This window comes from Octopus sinensis, linkage group LG10, assembly GCF_006345805.1.
Source record: "Octopus sinensis linkage group LG10, ASM634580v1, whole genome shotgun sequence".
Taxonomy (NCBI): Eukaryota; Metazoa; Mollusca; class Cephalopoda; order Octopoda; family Octopodidae; genus Octopus; species Octopus sinensis.
Window position 1 is genome coordinate 42345610 of NC_043006.1, and position 16727 is coordinate 42362336.

The 16727-nt window shown below is 37.8% G+C and overlaps 1 protein-coding gene across 1 annotated transcript in view; it reads right to left on the reverse strand.

Moving 5' to 3' along the window:
* Nucleotides 1-576: 576 nt before the first annotated feature.
* The window catches only part of LOC115216380 (transmembrane 9 superfamily member 3), a 67417-nt gene continuing 51266 nt past the window's right edge, over nt 577-16727 (reverse strand). Inside the window, exons 7-15 of the mRNA XM_029785675.2 lie at nt 12739-12905; nt 12331-12425; nt 10736-10866; nt 8566-8705; nt 8120-8188; nt 7513-7659; nt 3452-3535; nt 1833-1909; nt 577-887 (exon numbers count right to left, since the gene is read on the reverse strand). Of these exons, the coding sequence (XP_029641535.1) occupies nt 820-887; nt 1833-1909; nt 3452-3535; nt 7513-7659; nt 8120-8188; nt 8566-8705; nt 10736-10866; nt 12331-12425; nt 12739-12905 (978 nt within the window). The 3' untranslated portion in view covers nt 577-819. The remainder of the gene's footprint in view (nt 888-1832; nt 1910-3451; nt 3536-7512; nt 7660-8119; nt 8189-8565; nt 8706-10735; nt 10867-12330; nt 12426-12738; nt 12906-16727) is intronic.

Consider the following 16727-nt stretch of genomic DNA (forward strand, 5'->3'; position numbering starts at 1 on the left):
TGCATCAATGAGTGTGTGTATATATATATATACATACACACACATATATATATATGCACACACACACATATATATATATATATATATATATATATATATGTATGTATGTGTGTATATATATAAGGGGTGGTAGCTGTAGTAGAAAGAACTGAGTAAACCTACTTCCATATATCATCAGATAGTCCAAAACATAAAACAGGTGAACTGTGTTGATGGCCAGCAGCCACAATAGCAGAAAGTCAGTCAAATTTACTCCCTGTCACATCAGTGCTTTTCATCTTCATTTTATTGCAGTTTCGTAATTTGTTTTCCAATCCAAATAAAACTTCTTGGATAATTTCTTCATGAGGAATTTTTGGGGTGTTTTTGTTTTTGTTTTTTTTTTTGTTGTTTTTTTTTAATTTATCTCCTTTTTTGCTGTTTTTTTCTTTCTGTTATATTGATTTGGAACTTTTTTTTTCTTTTTGTTTTCCTGTGTACATTTACACGTGTATGTGTGTATGTGCGCATGAATGTGTTTGCGTGAATGTGTGCATGCAGTGTTTCCTTCTTTCTTTAATCAACATTTTTTTTTTGCTGTTTCTCACTTTTGTTCTCAATGTTCAAAAAAAAACAAAAAAAAAAAACAAATGAAAAATCAGAGTTGGGAGACAAAGAGAGGATGATGCTACAGCTGCTGCAGCTGGCCTGTAGCTGCTGCCATTGTGGCCTTATTTACAACATATCTTTGTGGATCCTAAGAGTCCCATCACAAAGACATTTTTTTTATTTACTATATTCTGATTTGTTTTCTTTCTTTCTTACACTGCCCACATCACTTTAGTCAATTTTTACAGTAGAATAGATCTTTCTCACAAAATAACTGGTGCCTATATACCCAAATGTACCTGAAAAGAGAGAAGTGATGTTTTAGACAGACACAAACTACATTATCTTTCATAATACAAAAAGGCAGAATTCTGCTTAAAGTACCCCATATAACCCCTCGTAACTTTTTTTATTTTGCAAAATTTTCAAAAAGTCTTTGCAAATTTGTGTTCTACACATGATAATTCATATGACTATGAATGAAACAAAACAAAAGAAATTTTTGTGTGATTGAAGGGATATTTGGCTGTTACTTTTATTGCCTCTTATGACTACCTCATAACATCCTTGTTTGTTTGTCAGTCTGATGTATTGATACGGTTCTATATTTATGAGATGAGGAATTATGTATATTATTTACATTAGACGGATATTTGTCCTCATCTTTGTTAACACAAGGTTTCGGCTGATATACCCTCCAGCCTTCATCAGGTGTCTTGGGGAAATTTCGAACCTGGGTTCTCATTCCTAAGGTATTTTTCAATAATAATAACAACAACATCAAAAAAGGACAAAACGAGTTCTTCCATCAGGATAATGCTCGGCCACAGACATTCCAAAGGTAGGAGCAGTTTGAATGGGAAACTATGCCCCGTCCACCATATTCACCAGACATTGCCACATCTGATTATATCATTTATTCCACTGTCTTCAAAATCATTTGGATAGAAAAAATATGAATTCTGTAGACGAGGTCAGAACAGTACGGGAGGAATATTTTTCTTCACAGACCAGTGAATTTTGGAAGAGGGTCCTTGCAAGTCTACCAGACAGATGGAAGAGCATTGTAGAAAATGAAGGAGAGTGTATTTTAGATTAAAAAAAACTTTGCTTATCTTAATTTTGAAAAATAAAAGTTGTATAAAAAAGCCACATTATTTATGGAATGACCCAATATATACACACAATACTCATCACACATTTCCCATACTGTAAAACACAGGAATAGAAAAAGCAGTACTTACCACACATAATCCCTAGTGCTAAACTGAACAGTGCCATGTAGCCAAAGTAAAAAGTTGTCTGGAACAATCCATACATCCTGAAGAGATAAAATTCTATGGTAAAACAGCAGTAATTCCATTTATCAATATAAATTATCAACAAAAGGTGCAATCAGGAATGCTATAGACTCACCCTGCAGGTTATATATGAACCAGACCCCTCTCTTTAACCCTCTCATTACTATATTTCTAAGTAAAACACACCCCTTATGAGTTTCAATTAAATTATAAAATAATCATAAATTTAGACTAGTTTCATTAAACTGTAACTTTTTTTATATATCAACATAAGATTTTTGGAACACAATTGAAGAAAAGGTTCTTAATTCCAGTGCATAACTTTTGTCTCAGAGTAACTCTAATTACAGGTGTAAATACAAGTAAACAAAATACTATCTGTTTTCTTGGTTTGTTTACTTTCTGCGTAATGGTTTGTTTCCATAGTGATCGCTTCAAACAAGCCTACAAGCTTACATTTGCTTGATTTCTCCATACCTTCCATCGAAAAGCCCCCAAATTCAGAATCACTGCTTGATAGCATGAAACTGTTGTCCATTTTAAAAGTTGAAAAAATAGTCACCGAAGAAAAATGTGGAAAAAAATTTCCCAAAATTCGCAGAGCTAAGATATTACATCAAACAACGTTAGATACTGTGACTTGATTATTTACAAAGTGAAATCAAAGGATTTCATGCATATATTAACGAGTTTTGTACTGAAATTCACATTTAAATATCAATGGGTTTGCTCAGCTGGCTTCAGCTAAGTTGGTCGTTGGAGTCAAAAAATTTTTCAGCTGGGTTGGTAACAAAAGGGTTAAGGGTTATTTAAATCTTAGGCAGGGTGACTGGTTCACATGACATCAAGGCATGTCCACATAAGAGTGGATCTATGTGACACATATCTAGAGGCCAGCCTTTCCATGAGTCTTGTATGTTTTAGCCAGAAAAACATCTGGTGTCTGACCCATATCTGCAACCCTTCACAGGTACTATCAACTCAAGCCAGAGTGGAATTGGGAGTAGTGGTAACTAAGGGGCAGCTCAGTGCTCCCTAAAACTCATTATCAGCCAAGATGGAGCTCCACTGGATACAGTTTAGTGTGTTACCCAAGACATTTGCATATACATACACACACATAAATACATGTACGTATGTATTCATACAAACACATATATACAATTATACATGCATACATACACATATATATATACACACACACATTCATACAAATAACCAAACACACACAGCCATACACACACATACACACGTTTCAATGGTGTCTGCATGCATGTAAGCACTGCATAGAAAGAGCATCAGAATTATGATAAACCTGCCCAAATGACTTCAAACTGTCGTTTTTCTCGTCCCCAAATCTAATCCTAATCCCCAAAAGTAAAGATTACTACCCAATAATAGAGCAGAATGTCCATGAGATAGAGGGATTATGATAAAAGTCACTGTTTGTTATTCCCAATCATTTTTAATTGACTGAATTAAACGATCAAAGGATTCGTTATTCAGACAGCAAAGTCAGAACAACGATATGGAAAGAGAATGAGAGGAAACAGCATACTTACTTTGTTTTGAAAAAGAAATAGTAAAAAGAGTAGAGATAAACATAACTTGATGTAGAAGCCCCAGCCAGAAAACTGGTCCACTGCCTGCAATACACAAACATTATTAGTATTATTAGCTGGCCCCGTGCTGTCAAAAATTACAGTTAATTGTATTTTATATATAAATAAGGTATAAAATAAGGTATAAAATAAGGTACATAATAATCACAGATACAAACAATCACATACTTCCCTTGTACACACACATACTCACAGAGCTGTTTGATTTTTCTTTCAGCATTGAATGTTCACCATCCCACCTTCAGTTTGATATCACCCCCTCCTTTCACAATCATATGTTGTGACGGAGAAAGACACAAGAGTATTATTATAGTGGATTGTTTCATTATGAATAAGCATAGTCTTACACAGTGCCATCACTTCTGGAATAAGATATACAGTACTTTGGAAGAATTTCCTTGGTGCCATGTAAAGGCATCTGTGCTGGCACTATGTAAAAAGCACCCATGCCGGCGTCCTTGTATAGCACCTGTACTGGTGCCATGTACAAAGGAGCCATGCTGGTGCCATATAAAAAGCACCCAGTGCACTGTGAGAAGTGGTTGGTGTTAGGAAAGGCATCCAGCTGTAGAAAGCAGACAATTGAAGCCTGGTGCAGCTCTCTGGTTTGACAGCATCTGTCAAACCATCCAATCCATGCCAGAATAGACAACAGACAGATGATGATGTGTATCCGTTTCTAGGTAACTGGATATATTCCCTCATTAATCAGACTATCTGTCATCAATAGATTTCATGATCAACATCAATCAATATATAATCATGCTGATTGCCAAGCATTTGTAATATAAAATAAACTAGGTAAGTATCGCTGAGTTGTTAAAATGATTGCATAGCTATCATTTAGTTTATCCAACATTTCAAACACAGGGATTTGGGTTCGATCCCATGTGTAGTTTCTTGGACAAATGTAGTCTCCCATAATCTTGCATTAACCAATACACTGTGAGTGAAATATGTAAATGGAAACTGGGTGGAAGCATGTGTGTGTGTAGGTTACTGATTTTGTTTTTTGTCAATGTTTGGGGAAATGTCAACAAGAAACAAAAGTAAAAAAAAAAAAAAGAGCACAAATTGTCAAAAATAAACCAGTGGTTGATCCACTGGAAGCCTGACCAAAAATGTGATTAACTAACTGATATAACATTAGAAAAAAAATATGTAACAGTTTAAATATAAACAGTTGCAGTGTTGAAGGTGTTTATAAGCCATTTAAGAAACATATGGAAGAAATGTGCAGCATGGAATTTTGTCAATGAATATGTCACAGTCTCAAAGCGACGAAAATATTTTGGCAAATTAAATTTAAATGTTGAAGTGAATCTATTGGTTTTTGTGTGTTTTTAAATGGCTTATAAACACCTTCTATGCTGCAACTGTTTTTGTTTCAGCACACGATCTCAGCTCAGGTCACTTGCTATGGAAGTACATTTCCATAAAATTTAAATATAACTATATTTAAAAACGTTTTGCACAAAACTTTTTAGACACACTAACACACAATCTCTTTAAACACACACACACACACACACACAGAGGCACTGAAAATAAAATCCACTAATCTTTGAGAGTATCAAAATAAAAAAATAATAAAACTATACATTAAGGGGCAACACACAGAGGAGACAAACAAGGACAGACAAACAGATTAAGCCGATTATATCGACCCCAGTGTGTAACTGGTACTTGTTTAATCAACCAACCCCCCGAAACGATGAAAGCCAAAGTCGACCTTGACGGAATTTGAACTCAGAACGTAGTGGCAGACAAAATACTGCTAAGCATTTCGCCCGGCATGCTAACGTTTCTGCCAGTTCGCCATCTCTGGTTCTGCTACACAAGTTTCCTATTTTAAAGTGACCTAATTTAGAACTTCCCATCAAAATTTCATGCAAATTTATCTTCCAATCACTTGCTTAATAATGACATTTTAATAAATTCTTCGATATTATCTAAATAAATTTAAACAAAGATAATGTATTTAAACACAAATATGCTAACAAAAAGGCTAAGCAAATATAGAAAAATTGACGTATACACCAACTCCACAAATCAATATGGCTCATATTTTAATTACAATCTTGATAGCTTTAATTGAATAGTTCTGTAAATTTTCAATATTTCAATATTTGTAGGAGGGAAAGGGGGTTGTAACTTGTTTTTCACCTCAGTTATTTTTTATAACTTTCAGTGATTCGTTCTGTGGGCCAGTAACCATGCTAGGAGCAAACATGCTAGGAGCAAACAGTCACGTGTCTAGAAGAAAAGAGCCCCCAACAATAGATGTGACAATACATCAATCCGAAGGGTTGTGTCTAACCCACAGAGCTAGACTTTTGTACACCTGAACAATAATCACATCAATACATAATCTGGTTCAGCTTAACAATCTATACTAAGTATCAAATTTATTTTAAGCAATCAATCAAACAACAACAGCTGAATGTGTAAAGGATTACAATTTTTTGAAATAAAAAAAAGCAGCTTTAAAGTGGACCACTGAAGACTTACTTTAATCAATATATTGAGCACACATGGTAATTTTGGAATCCTTGATTGTCAACTTTTACTGCAAGTTAGCACAAGTACCCCACCATTGCCTGTGGTTATTAATTCTTCAAATAAATACCATCATGAATTCACTATATTTTTTATTTGAATTTTTTTTTTAAATGCTGATAATTTTTTATTGGTCCAAAAATGCAGAATTGCTACATCCAAGCCAAGCAGAAGACAGTTCAAGTTCTAGCTTCACAAAAATGACTGGGGACTGGCAAGCCAGGAGGCCGCACCAGGCTCCAATCTAATCTGGCAATGTTTCTACAGCTGGATGCCCTTCCTAATGCCAACCACTCCAAGAGTGTAGTGGACGCTTTTTACGTGCCACCGACATGGGAGACAGTCAGGCAGCACTGGCATCAGCCAAGTTCGGATGGTGCTTTTTACATACCACTGGCACAGGAGCCAGTCAGGGTGGGGGGCTGGCATCAACCACGGTCAGGTGGTGCATTTTACATGCCACTGGCACAGGGTTATGTACGAGCATATTTCTCTTAATATGTACAAGGAGAGGGAATGTGTTTAAATCAATCGTGTTCAATTAATAAATTGTAATGTTCCTCTCCTAATCTGTATGTATATCCTTCTGCACATGCCTATGTTTGCATCCAGTGCCAAAACATACAGGTCAGCATCCAAACAGCTAAGCTCAATAGCATCATTCCATTTTTTGTAATGGGAAGACTTCTTTGACATTTACCTTCTTTTTTTTTTATTGCTGTTCCTCTCTCTCTTTCGGAGAGGCACAAGCACCTACATGCACATATACACACACGGCAGTAACCTCCGCCTGCCGAATTCAATCACAAAGCTTCGGTCAGCTCGGGGCTATAGCAGAAGACACCTACCCAAAGTGCCACGCAGTGGACTGAACCCGAAGCCATATAGCTAGGAAGCAAGCTCCCTAACCACACAGCCATGCCCGTTACAATTAGAATTAGTCGGAAAGATTTGTTGTTAATCTAAACAGCTATCTAAATTATTAGAAGAGGTATGTTTATTGTTACCAGGAAACGTTACATAGAAGCAGTGTTTCTCATTCATAGGAGAGGCAGTTCAAGCTCTGGCAGAATTGTGAAAGGATTTAAAAGAAGGGAACGCAAATTGCCAATTGTAACAAAATTAAACCAGTTGACATCAATAAAGTTCAGAACTCTTTATAACAAACTTAAAACTCGACAGCAGGTCTCTCTACTTTTAACAGCAACAAAATATACACAAAACAAAAGTGGGAGATCTTTGTGAGGTGAGGTAAATTATCAAACTCATCATCATCACTATTGTTAACTGACCCCTACTAATATTTCTAGTTTCTCGTCATTTCTCTTCTACCATTATCATTTTGGCATCACTGCTCTATCACCATTATCATTGTAATGAGAAGATGAACCATAGGAGAGACATGCAGGGAAATAGAGAATTGATACTGGTGTGGCACTTACCATCGATAATCTTCAGCATTGAGCAGGAAATATGTACAGACAATGGTCACACAAATGGTAACAATGGCAAGGATCAGAAATACCAGTAACATAAAGCCATAGACATAATAGATCTTATAGGCCCAGAATGATGTGAAGATAAAGTACCTGAAATAGAAATAGAACTGAGATGCAGTTAATGTTGGAATGTAATGTAAGGTTGAACAACAAAGAGATTCTATGCTGTCTCCTGAGATGGGGGAGGGACACAATATTAAAGGCGAGTGGAATGGAGACGTTAACAGAGGAAATACAGGCATTGAAAAGAGACTGGGGAAGGGAGACACAAATAGAGAAGAATAGAGAGGGAAAAAAAGACAAGAGATAAAGAAAGAGAATGAGAGAGGAAAGACAAAATGGTGAGACAGAAAGTCAGAGAGAAGTCAGACAGTAAGAAAGAAAACTGTCAGGAGAAGAGAGAAGACCAGAGAAAACGAGAAAGAATTGTAAGGTACTATCAATAAAGACATAAAGAGAATGCTAATTTTAAGAGAGAAGCAGACAGGAAGGAACAAACATATAAAAGGAAACATCTAAAATCATAGTTAAAGATCAAAGAAAAACTTACATTTCAATGAAGATGGAACCAAACGGAAGAACTCCACCCAGTATAATGATCACAGCTGGTTCCATAAACCTGGATAGAAACAATAGCAGAATTGTTATTACAAGTGCAAATAAATTACTACTACTACTATTATTATCATTATTATTATGCAAGGTGATGAGCTGGCAGAATCATTAGCATGCTGGACGAAATGCTAAGTGGTACTTCACCAATGGCTATGTTCTGAGTTCAGTGACTCCCCACATTCTTAACATGGCCCAAAATAGGCTTGGTAAACCAGGTGTTAGAGGTATGATGCAGTTATGGTAATAAGATTTGAAAAGACGTCCATTTTTTTCCACTAACCCAGCACCTGAATCACTGAGTTTGCAAGTACCTACATTGAAAAAAATATTTTTTAAGTAAATAAGAAATTAAGTTTTTAATTTGGAGCATGGTTTACTTACCATTTCTTCTCTGGAATTGGTCTCGGCACAGCATTGATACGGCAAGGATAGTTGGGCTGTCCAGCTAAGTTCCTTCCAAGAACAGTCCCAACCAAAGTCAATGGTAAAATGACAAACAAGCAAATGCATGTTATAGCAACCTGTCAATACAAAATAAAGTAATACATGTAATGTATGTAGAGGGATAGAAGCAGAAAGAAATATCTATAAAGAGAGGGAGGGAGAAACAGAGAGAGAGATTCATACATGTGGTGGTGGAATCCAAACACCCCCGTGAATGGATGGTTCTAAATTGCGTAAGTACGCATGCATGCTGGAGATACAAAAAACAGAGTGGTACGAACAGACGCTTGTAAGACAGTCATAGAAGTTGTTTGAGAAGAGATATCGGAATTACACGTTGGTGAATTGATAATTGTTAAGTGATTATACCAGAAGCAGTTGCTAGTACCGCCTGATTGGCCCTTGTGCCGGTGGTACGTAAAAGTACCCACTACACTCTCAGAGTAGTTGGCATCAGGAAGGGCATCCAGCTGTAGAAACTCTGCCAGATCAGATTGGAGCCTGCTGCAGCCATCTGGTTCGCCAGTCCTCAGTCAAATTGTCCAACCCATGCTAGCATGGAAAGCGGACATTAAATGATAATAATGATGATTTCATAAGACCTTATTAAATCAGCGAGGACACATGGCTTAGTCGTCAGCATATTCAGATAATGATGGTAAGGACATGAGTTCAATTCCTTGTGACTCGTTGTGTCCTTAAACAAGGCACTTTATTTCACGTTGCTCCAGTTCACTCAGCTGGGAAAAAAATTAGTTATACCTGTATTTCAATAGTCTAGCTTTGTCACAATTTGTATCATGCTAAACCTCCATGAGAACAATGCTAAGCATATGTATGTCTGTGGAGTGCTCAACCATTTGCACATTTATTGTACAAGAAGGCTGTTCTGTTGATTGCATCAAATGGAACGCTCGACATTATAACTGATGGACTGCCAGTAATTAAATCAAATTATCATACATCACATATAACATATGTTGTTGTTTACTATGAGTGGGGAATGAATTTGCTAGCAATGGCATCAATATGTATGCAAATAGCTTAGCAGTTTGGTTAAGCTTCTCTGATCTGAGCAAACAGAACTGGTTTCACCTTTCTTTGTGAAACTTTTAAACAAACTAGTACGTAAGCTAACAGCTGATGGAACATTTGTCTATTATAGTGAAGCAGGGAACAATTGAATGATGATGTGTGGTTGATCATCAAAGTTTATCCATGAATGCCCATTTTTCATGCTAGAATGGGTTACAGAAATACATATTAATAAAGCACTGTTTAAAAGTTGGATGCCCTTCTTGTCACCAACCTTACCTATTTTTCAAATAAGGGGTTTTTCACAGCCATGCCTGCACCTGTATGTGCATATTGCCGTACAAGCATGTGTACATGACTTTGGTGTTTTCTTCCAGTGCCCAAGAGAGCTATCACCAAAACAGTCAGTTGTACCAAGTTGCCTGCATCCAAACTGTTGCTCCTAATCATCTTAGTCTACCTTCAGAATCTTATTCAACTTGTTTGTCATCGTTGCATCATTGCAGCTTTGTATGCAATGAGGCTATATGCAGATGTTCATTTATCATTGATCCAGGATAACAGGGTACACTTAATCATAAACCTATGTTACACTTATCACTGACTGATCTATAATATCACGGATTGTCAATCACTCGAAGATTCTGTTAGTAAAGCAAAAATGCACCCCACGACCACCAACAATCCTCTACAACAGAGAATGCATCAACTGTAGCTTGTGTTTATATGACCATGCAAATTTTACACATGGTTTTACTTGTGCCCATCAACATGGAAGCCATGAATAGGAAAAGTAAAAAGGGGCCGGATTCTAACATGCAATGCAGACAAGTGCATTCTCAACAAAGAAAGACTGCTGTGTTCCATGACTTTGGTATCAACAAATCCACTTTTCTTTACATTTTCAAAATGCATGGAGATGACTCATTCATCACTGATTCGTTTATCAATGTGTATTTCGGAGGCTATCCTCCATGGTAAATGAGGATAGATATACAGTGTTATTAAAGCAATCAGTAAGTGGACAGAAAGGAAAAGGAAAGACCAAAAACAGAGAAATGATATGACTTACCATAGTGCCAAATGGAATTGCTCTGGATGCATGGTAATAAATGGCTATGAAGTTGATGAAAAAGGCTGTACCACACACCAAAATAGGGAGGAGGAAGGCACTAAGCATCATTTGCTTGATCCATACTTTACCTAAAAGAAAATAGTTAACGATATAGTAATTTTATTATCAGTCCGAATAAGCTCCCTCTCTGTAAGTTAATGATATATCTTAATTTCACAACAAATCACAGAAATTTAGTTTAATTTATTACAAATGCTAGTCAAAAGGATGATTAAAACAAAAAAAAAACAAGAATATAAATCAGTGAGGGATACCAGTTATCCTAGTATAAGGCTTTATTTAGTTGTTTTATGTAATTGCAACATCCAAACGTGGCCAATGTCAGTACTCCCTGATTGGCTCTCGTGCTGGTGGCACGTAAAAAACACTATCCAAACGTAATCAATGCCAGGCTCACCTGACTGGCTCCTGTGCCGGTGGAACGTAAAAAGCACACACTACACTCTCAGAGTGGTTGGCTTTAGGAAGGGCATCCAGCTGTAGTAACATTACCAGATCGGATTGGAGCCTGGTGCAGCTATTGGCTCTCCAGACCTCAATCAAACCGTCTAACCCATGCCAGCATGGAAAACGGACATTAAACGATGATGATGAAGATGACTGAGTTGTTAGAATAGAATTGTTTGAATAGAGTAGATAATAAGAAATAAGGCAGTTAGAAGGTGTGCCAATACTTTCTAACAGATGTTTCAAAAACAGACACACAAATGGTGCATTTCCCAGCAGACAAAGACAAGGTGTTCATATAGTACTGAATTTAAATATATCCAGAAACATGACCATATGACAAGTCATAGCCATTGAGTAATTCATCAAGGATCCTCTCCAAAATAGAAAAATTAATCAAGAATGTAATTGTTGTAGAACTATCAAGATCAAAACAAACCAACCAGATATCATAATCAAAGACTGACAGAATAGCATGCACTCTGGCAAACATTTGATCTCTCTTTCACTATAACATCACATGGAAAGATCTTGAAAAACTATTGAAGTGCAAAGGCCTTGAAATTGAAATATGCCATCAATGGAGCATACAAATACAAATAGTACCAAATGGTGTCTACAACATAACACCATCACTAGAGCTTTTACATGGCACTATCACCAGTGCTTTTTACACAGCATCATCACTAGTGCATTTAATGTGATGCCAGCATCAGAGCATTTTACGTAGCACCATCACCAATGCGTCTAACATGGCATCATCACCAGTGCTTTTTACATAGAACCATCACTAGTGCATTTAATGTGATGCCAGCACCAGAGCTTTTTATGTGGCACCAGCACCGACAAGGTGATTAAGTAACTTACAAAAGATAAAAAACCCTCAACTGGAGGGTTTTGTCTTGCAAATAATTCTAAGTCTTTTCGCATTCAATTTTACACAACCATAAATACATTACTTAGAAGATCCCTCACTGATGCATAAACTGGAAGTAGTTTTGAAGAGGAAATAAATAAATAAAAGTAATGAGTAAAGGATGAATGAAGAAAATAAGAAATCATAGCGCAGGGAATCTATATATTACCTCCCATACGAGCATAAAGACTGCCACCAAAATAGCCATTTACAGGAGCTGTGGCAGCATATACAAATATAGCAGTACTCAGCAAAGATCCTCGCCTGCAGAGAGAAGAAGAGAAGTAAAGATAAGACAATTCGGAGAACAATTTATTTTATAAAAACAAATAAAGTTGAATAGTCTGGCAACAAAATAGTGTCAAAAATGGATTTTGTTTTACAGTCTAACAATATGAGAAATGTGACATGTGTTGGTAAGAACTGGCTAACAATGTGTTTCATCTCTATATTCTAGTAATCGGCCTATTACTTTGACATTGGTACACATTTACCCATATGTTACAATGTACAATAAATCAATTCAAAAAAAAAACAATGATAATGTACAACAGAAGAGAAATGACATACTACTTACTCAGTGTAAAGTTCTCCCAAAATGGCAAACGAGATAACACAAGTAGCAACGACCCCTATGTGGTAACCTGTGCCGACCAATGCTGAAAACAACATTGGATGGGAAGCTGGACGGAATACATCCCCATGGACCTGTTTCCAACCATACTCATCACCAAGATCTTTCTCCTAAAAATCAAGAAGAAACAGTAACAATAAAACAACCATCATTCTAAGATCATAATGAAGGTTCCTACATGAAATACCAGTTTACTACTGAGTTTACCCCAGGATCTGTTCCAAGCACAACAGTTATTACCCAAGCATGAATTACAAACATAAATTACAACTGGATACAAAATTGTTTAGTGCATCAACATCAGTGACATCTCATCTCTTCTTCTTAACTCATTTATTCCTGGAAGGGTCATGGGGGCAGAGTCCTCCAGTATACCTTCCATTGGGTCCTGTTAGAAGCAACTGCCCTCCAAGTGAGACCAATCGAGCTCATGGACGCTATCCTACGATCTGGCTAGTGATCTACCCCTAGGTCTCTTGCTGGTTGGTTTTCCTTTAAAACTTGTCTAGCAATTCTTACCCTCCTGAGACATCCTTACCACATGTCTGTAGTACTGGAGCTGTGATCTCTCAATTCGGAGAAGTAGTGGCTCTGCCTGGAGTGCCTCTCTGATCTTGAAGCTCCACACCCTATCAAGTAACTTTCCTCCAAAGACCCTTAGGAGGAACCCCATTTCAGCTGCCTGCATTCAAAATCATATTCCATCAGCCATTAACCAAGGTTCAATGACCATAGTTAACGGTAGGCATGAACAGCGAACGGAAGCTAGTGATTTTGGCTTTTACATCTACTTCTCTTCCTCTGATGACCAAATGCTGAAGATGGTGCATTGCAGCGCCAGCTCCTGCAATTTTTGCACTTAATTCAGCATCCTACCGTCCATCACCTGTAAAAACAGCTCCGAGATACCTGAACTTCACCTGTTTCAGTGGAACTCCGCTCATATGCACTGCGCAGGCCTTCTTGAGAACAAGTATCTCAGTTTCCACAGCATTGATTTTCATTCCTGCCAAGCAACACTCAGCAGCAAACCTATAAAGTATTCTGGCAGACCTTCAGTCAACTTCATAAGAAGTCTCCCTCTATCAGGAACTCATTTGGAGTCGTCCTTCTGTATGAAGATAGGTGCATCCTCCCAAGACAAAGAGAATACTTTGCTCATCTCCTAAACTCAATCACAACAACATCTTCCGACATACATGCGGTGCATCTGGAGCGATGACTAACATCTTGGAGACTGAGGTCACAAGAGCAATTAAAGAGCTCAAATGTGGCAAGGCCCTGGAAAGGAAGAAATTCACCTTGAGAAGTTAAAGGTTTTAAATACAGAAAGTATTCTCTGGTTGACTCATGTATGCTAGGCAGCCTGGATCTCTGGAAGGGCACTTAAGCAATGGCAATGTCAGTTTAAAGTTACAAATGTTACAGAGATAGTAAATCAATATATATCAGTATTAATATTCTCATCAATGGGAATGTTAACTTCCCTATGCTACTTGGGAATATCTACAATAGAGCAGTAGGCATAATGCTGTATGTAACAGAGCATTTCTTGATCTTGCAAAACTTTCAGTCCATCTATGAATCCTAGTTTCCTAAGGGTCATTATAACCAAATTTTCTCAAATCTTAGGCCAAACTTTACCATTTGAACCTACTATAACCAACTCACATCACGTGTATCATCCATTAACATTATATCTTCATGCAAGCAGTCTTCTATCCTGCAATAATTAGCCAATGCATTTGACATTTCAAACACTCCGACAATACCTGCCCAAGTACTTATTTAATCTGTCTCTAAAATCTCTGTAAGTAAATTTAATTTGGTTTTGAATTCTTCAATCATCATCCGTTTTCCATGCTGGCAAGGGTTGGACAGTTTGACAGGAGTTGGCAAGCCAGAGGACTGCACCAGACTCCAATCGTCTGTTTTGGCATAGTTTCTACGGCTGGAATCCCTACCTAATGCCAACCACTTTACAGAGTGTACTGGGTGCTTTTTATGAGGCACAAACATGAGTGCCTTTTATGTGGCACCAGCATGGGTGCTCTTTATGTGGCACCAGCACAGGTGCTCCAGATGTGGAACCAACACAAGTACTTTTTATAAGGTGTCAGCATGTAATGGAGAACAAAATATTAAATCCAAGCAATCTGTTCTATTTAACAATAGCATCCTCCTCAACTCTTCTTCTCTATCTCACACTGTAACCCCTTGCTACGAAAAATTGATTTACAAATTCATACATTTCAACAAGGACAAATTAGGTAACTACCAAAAACCTCACTAACACAAAATTGAATATATTCCAACTAGGTCAGAGTTTCTATCAATAGTACAAAACCAGGAGAAATTTTAAGATCATGATAGTTGACAAAACAATTATTTACTATATCATAACTATTTCACTAACAACAGATGTGTCTATTTGCAAAACTACAGACGGTCTGGAGCTGACATGTTGGCATCAATAAACTATCCCACATGGTACATAAAACATAGTCACACTCAGCACACGTAAAGCTAACTAAGACCATGATCAGTATTGGGTAAAAATCACAATCATGAAGGGCAACAGCTGCTTGGTTTTCTTTTTCCTCTACATTTCTAAACTAGTTAGCTGCGCCGCATACCCTCATCACAGACACTCACCTGGCCCAGCTGTCCGCCCACTGTATCACACACTAAATACTTTAGCCAGTCTTCTCTTCCCTAGACTGCAAAACCCCAATGGAATCTCTTCCATATTCACCATTGCAAACATTGATTGACAAGCATTTAAGCTGAACACCAATCACAGTCTGAGATAGCATAGAAAGAGGGGAGGGGGAGAAAAGGAGGGGAATAGATAAAGAGAGGGAGGGAGGAAGACAAATGAATGCAGGGAAGGGAAGGAAGGGAGGGGGAATGGAGGGAAGGAAAGTGGTAGGGGAGGGAAGGATGAAAGGAAGGAAGGAATGGAAGAATGAGGGAAGAAAGGAAGGAAGGAGGGAGGAAGGGAGAAAAGAAAGGAGAAAGGAGGGAAGAACAAATGAACAAAGGAAAACTGGGGCAACTGAGGTGGTGAATGTGATTCTTTTAGAACCACCAAAAGTTACCAGTTTATTCCTTCCAATCTAAACTAGCTCTTCCAGACGAAAGAATGAGGCTGCTGTTCTAAAAGAGGTCAAATGGAGAGAAGCTCAAGCTTCTTCATACAGATCTGTAAACAACAGGTGCCCCAACATGACCACAGCTTTAAAGCCGAAACTGGTTAAAGAGTTAATTACAGCATGTAGATCCCCAGTTTAACATACATACCATGAAGCAGTGAGCTGGCAGTTAGCATGCCAGTAGAAATGCTTAGTGGCATTTCGTCTGTCTTTAAGTTCTGAGTTCAAATTCTGCCAAGATCGACTTTGCCTTTCATTCTTTTCAGGGTCGATAAATTAAGTACCAGTCATGTACTGGGGTCAATCTAGTCGAACAGCCCCCATCCCAAAAATTTCGGCCCTTGTGCCTAGAGTTGAAAAGAACATACATACCCATACAACAAGATCCAGAAACTGTGCACCAATGAAGAAGACAGGAGAGAGAGCAGCTCAACATTGACAAAGAAGTGATAAATCACCATCATCATTTAATGTCTGTTGTCCATGCTGGCATGGGTTGGACAGTTTAACTGGGCTGGCATGCTGGAAGGCTGCACCAGACTCCAGTCTGAGTTGGCATGGTTTTCTACAGCTGGATGCCCTTCTTAATGCCAACCACTCCGAGAGTATAATGGGTGCTTCTACATGCCATTTGCGTGACACAGGGGTGTGTTTACGTGTCACCGGCATGGGTGCCAATTTGTGTGACACCAGTATCTATCACAACCACGATTTTGCTCAGCTTGGTGGGTCTTCTTCTCAAGCACAACATGCCAAAGGTTTTGGCCATTGTCTCTG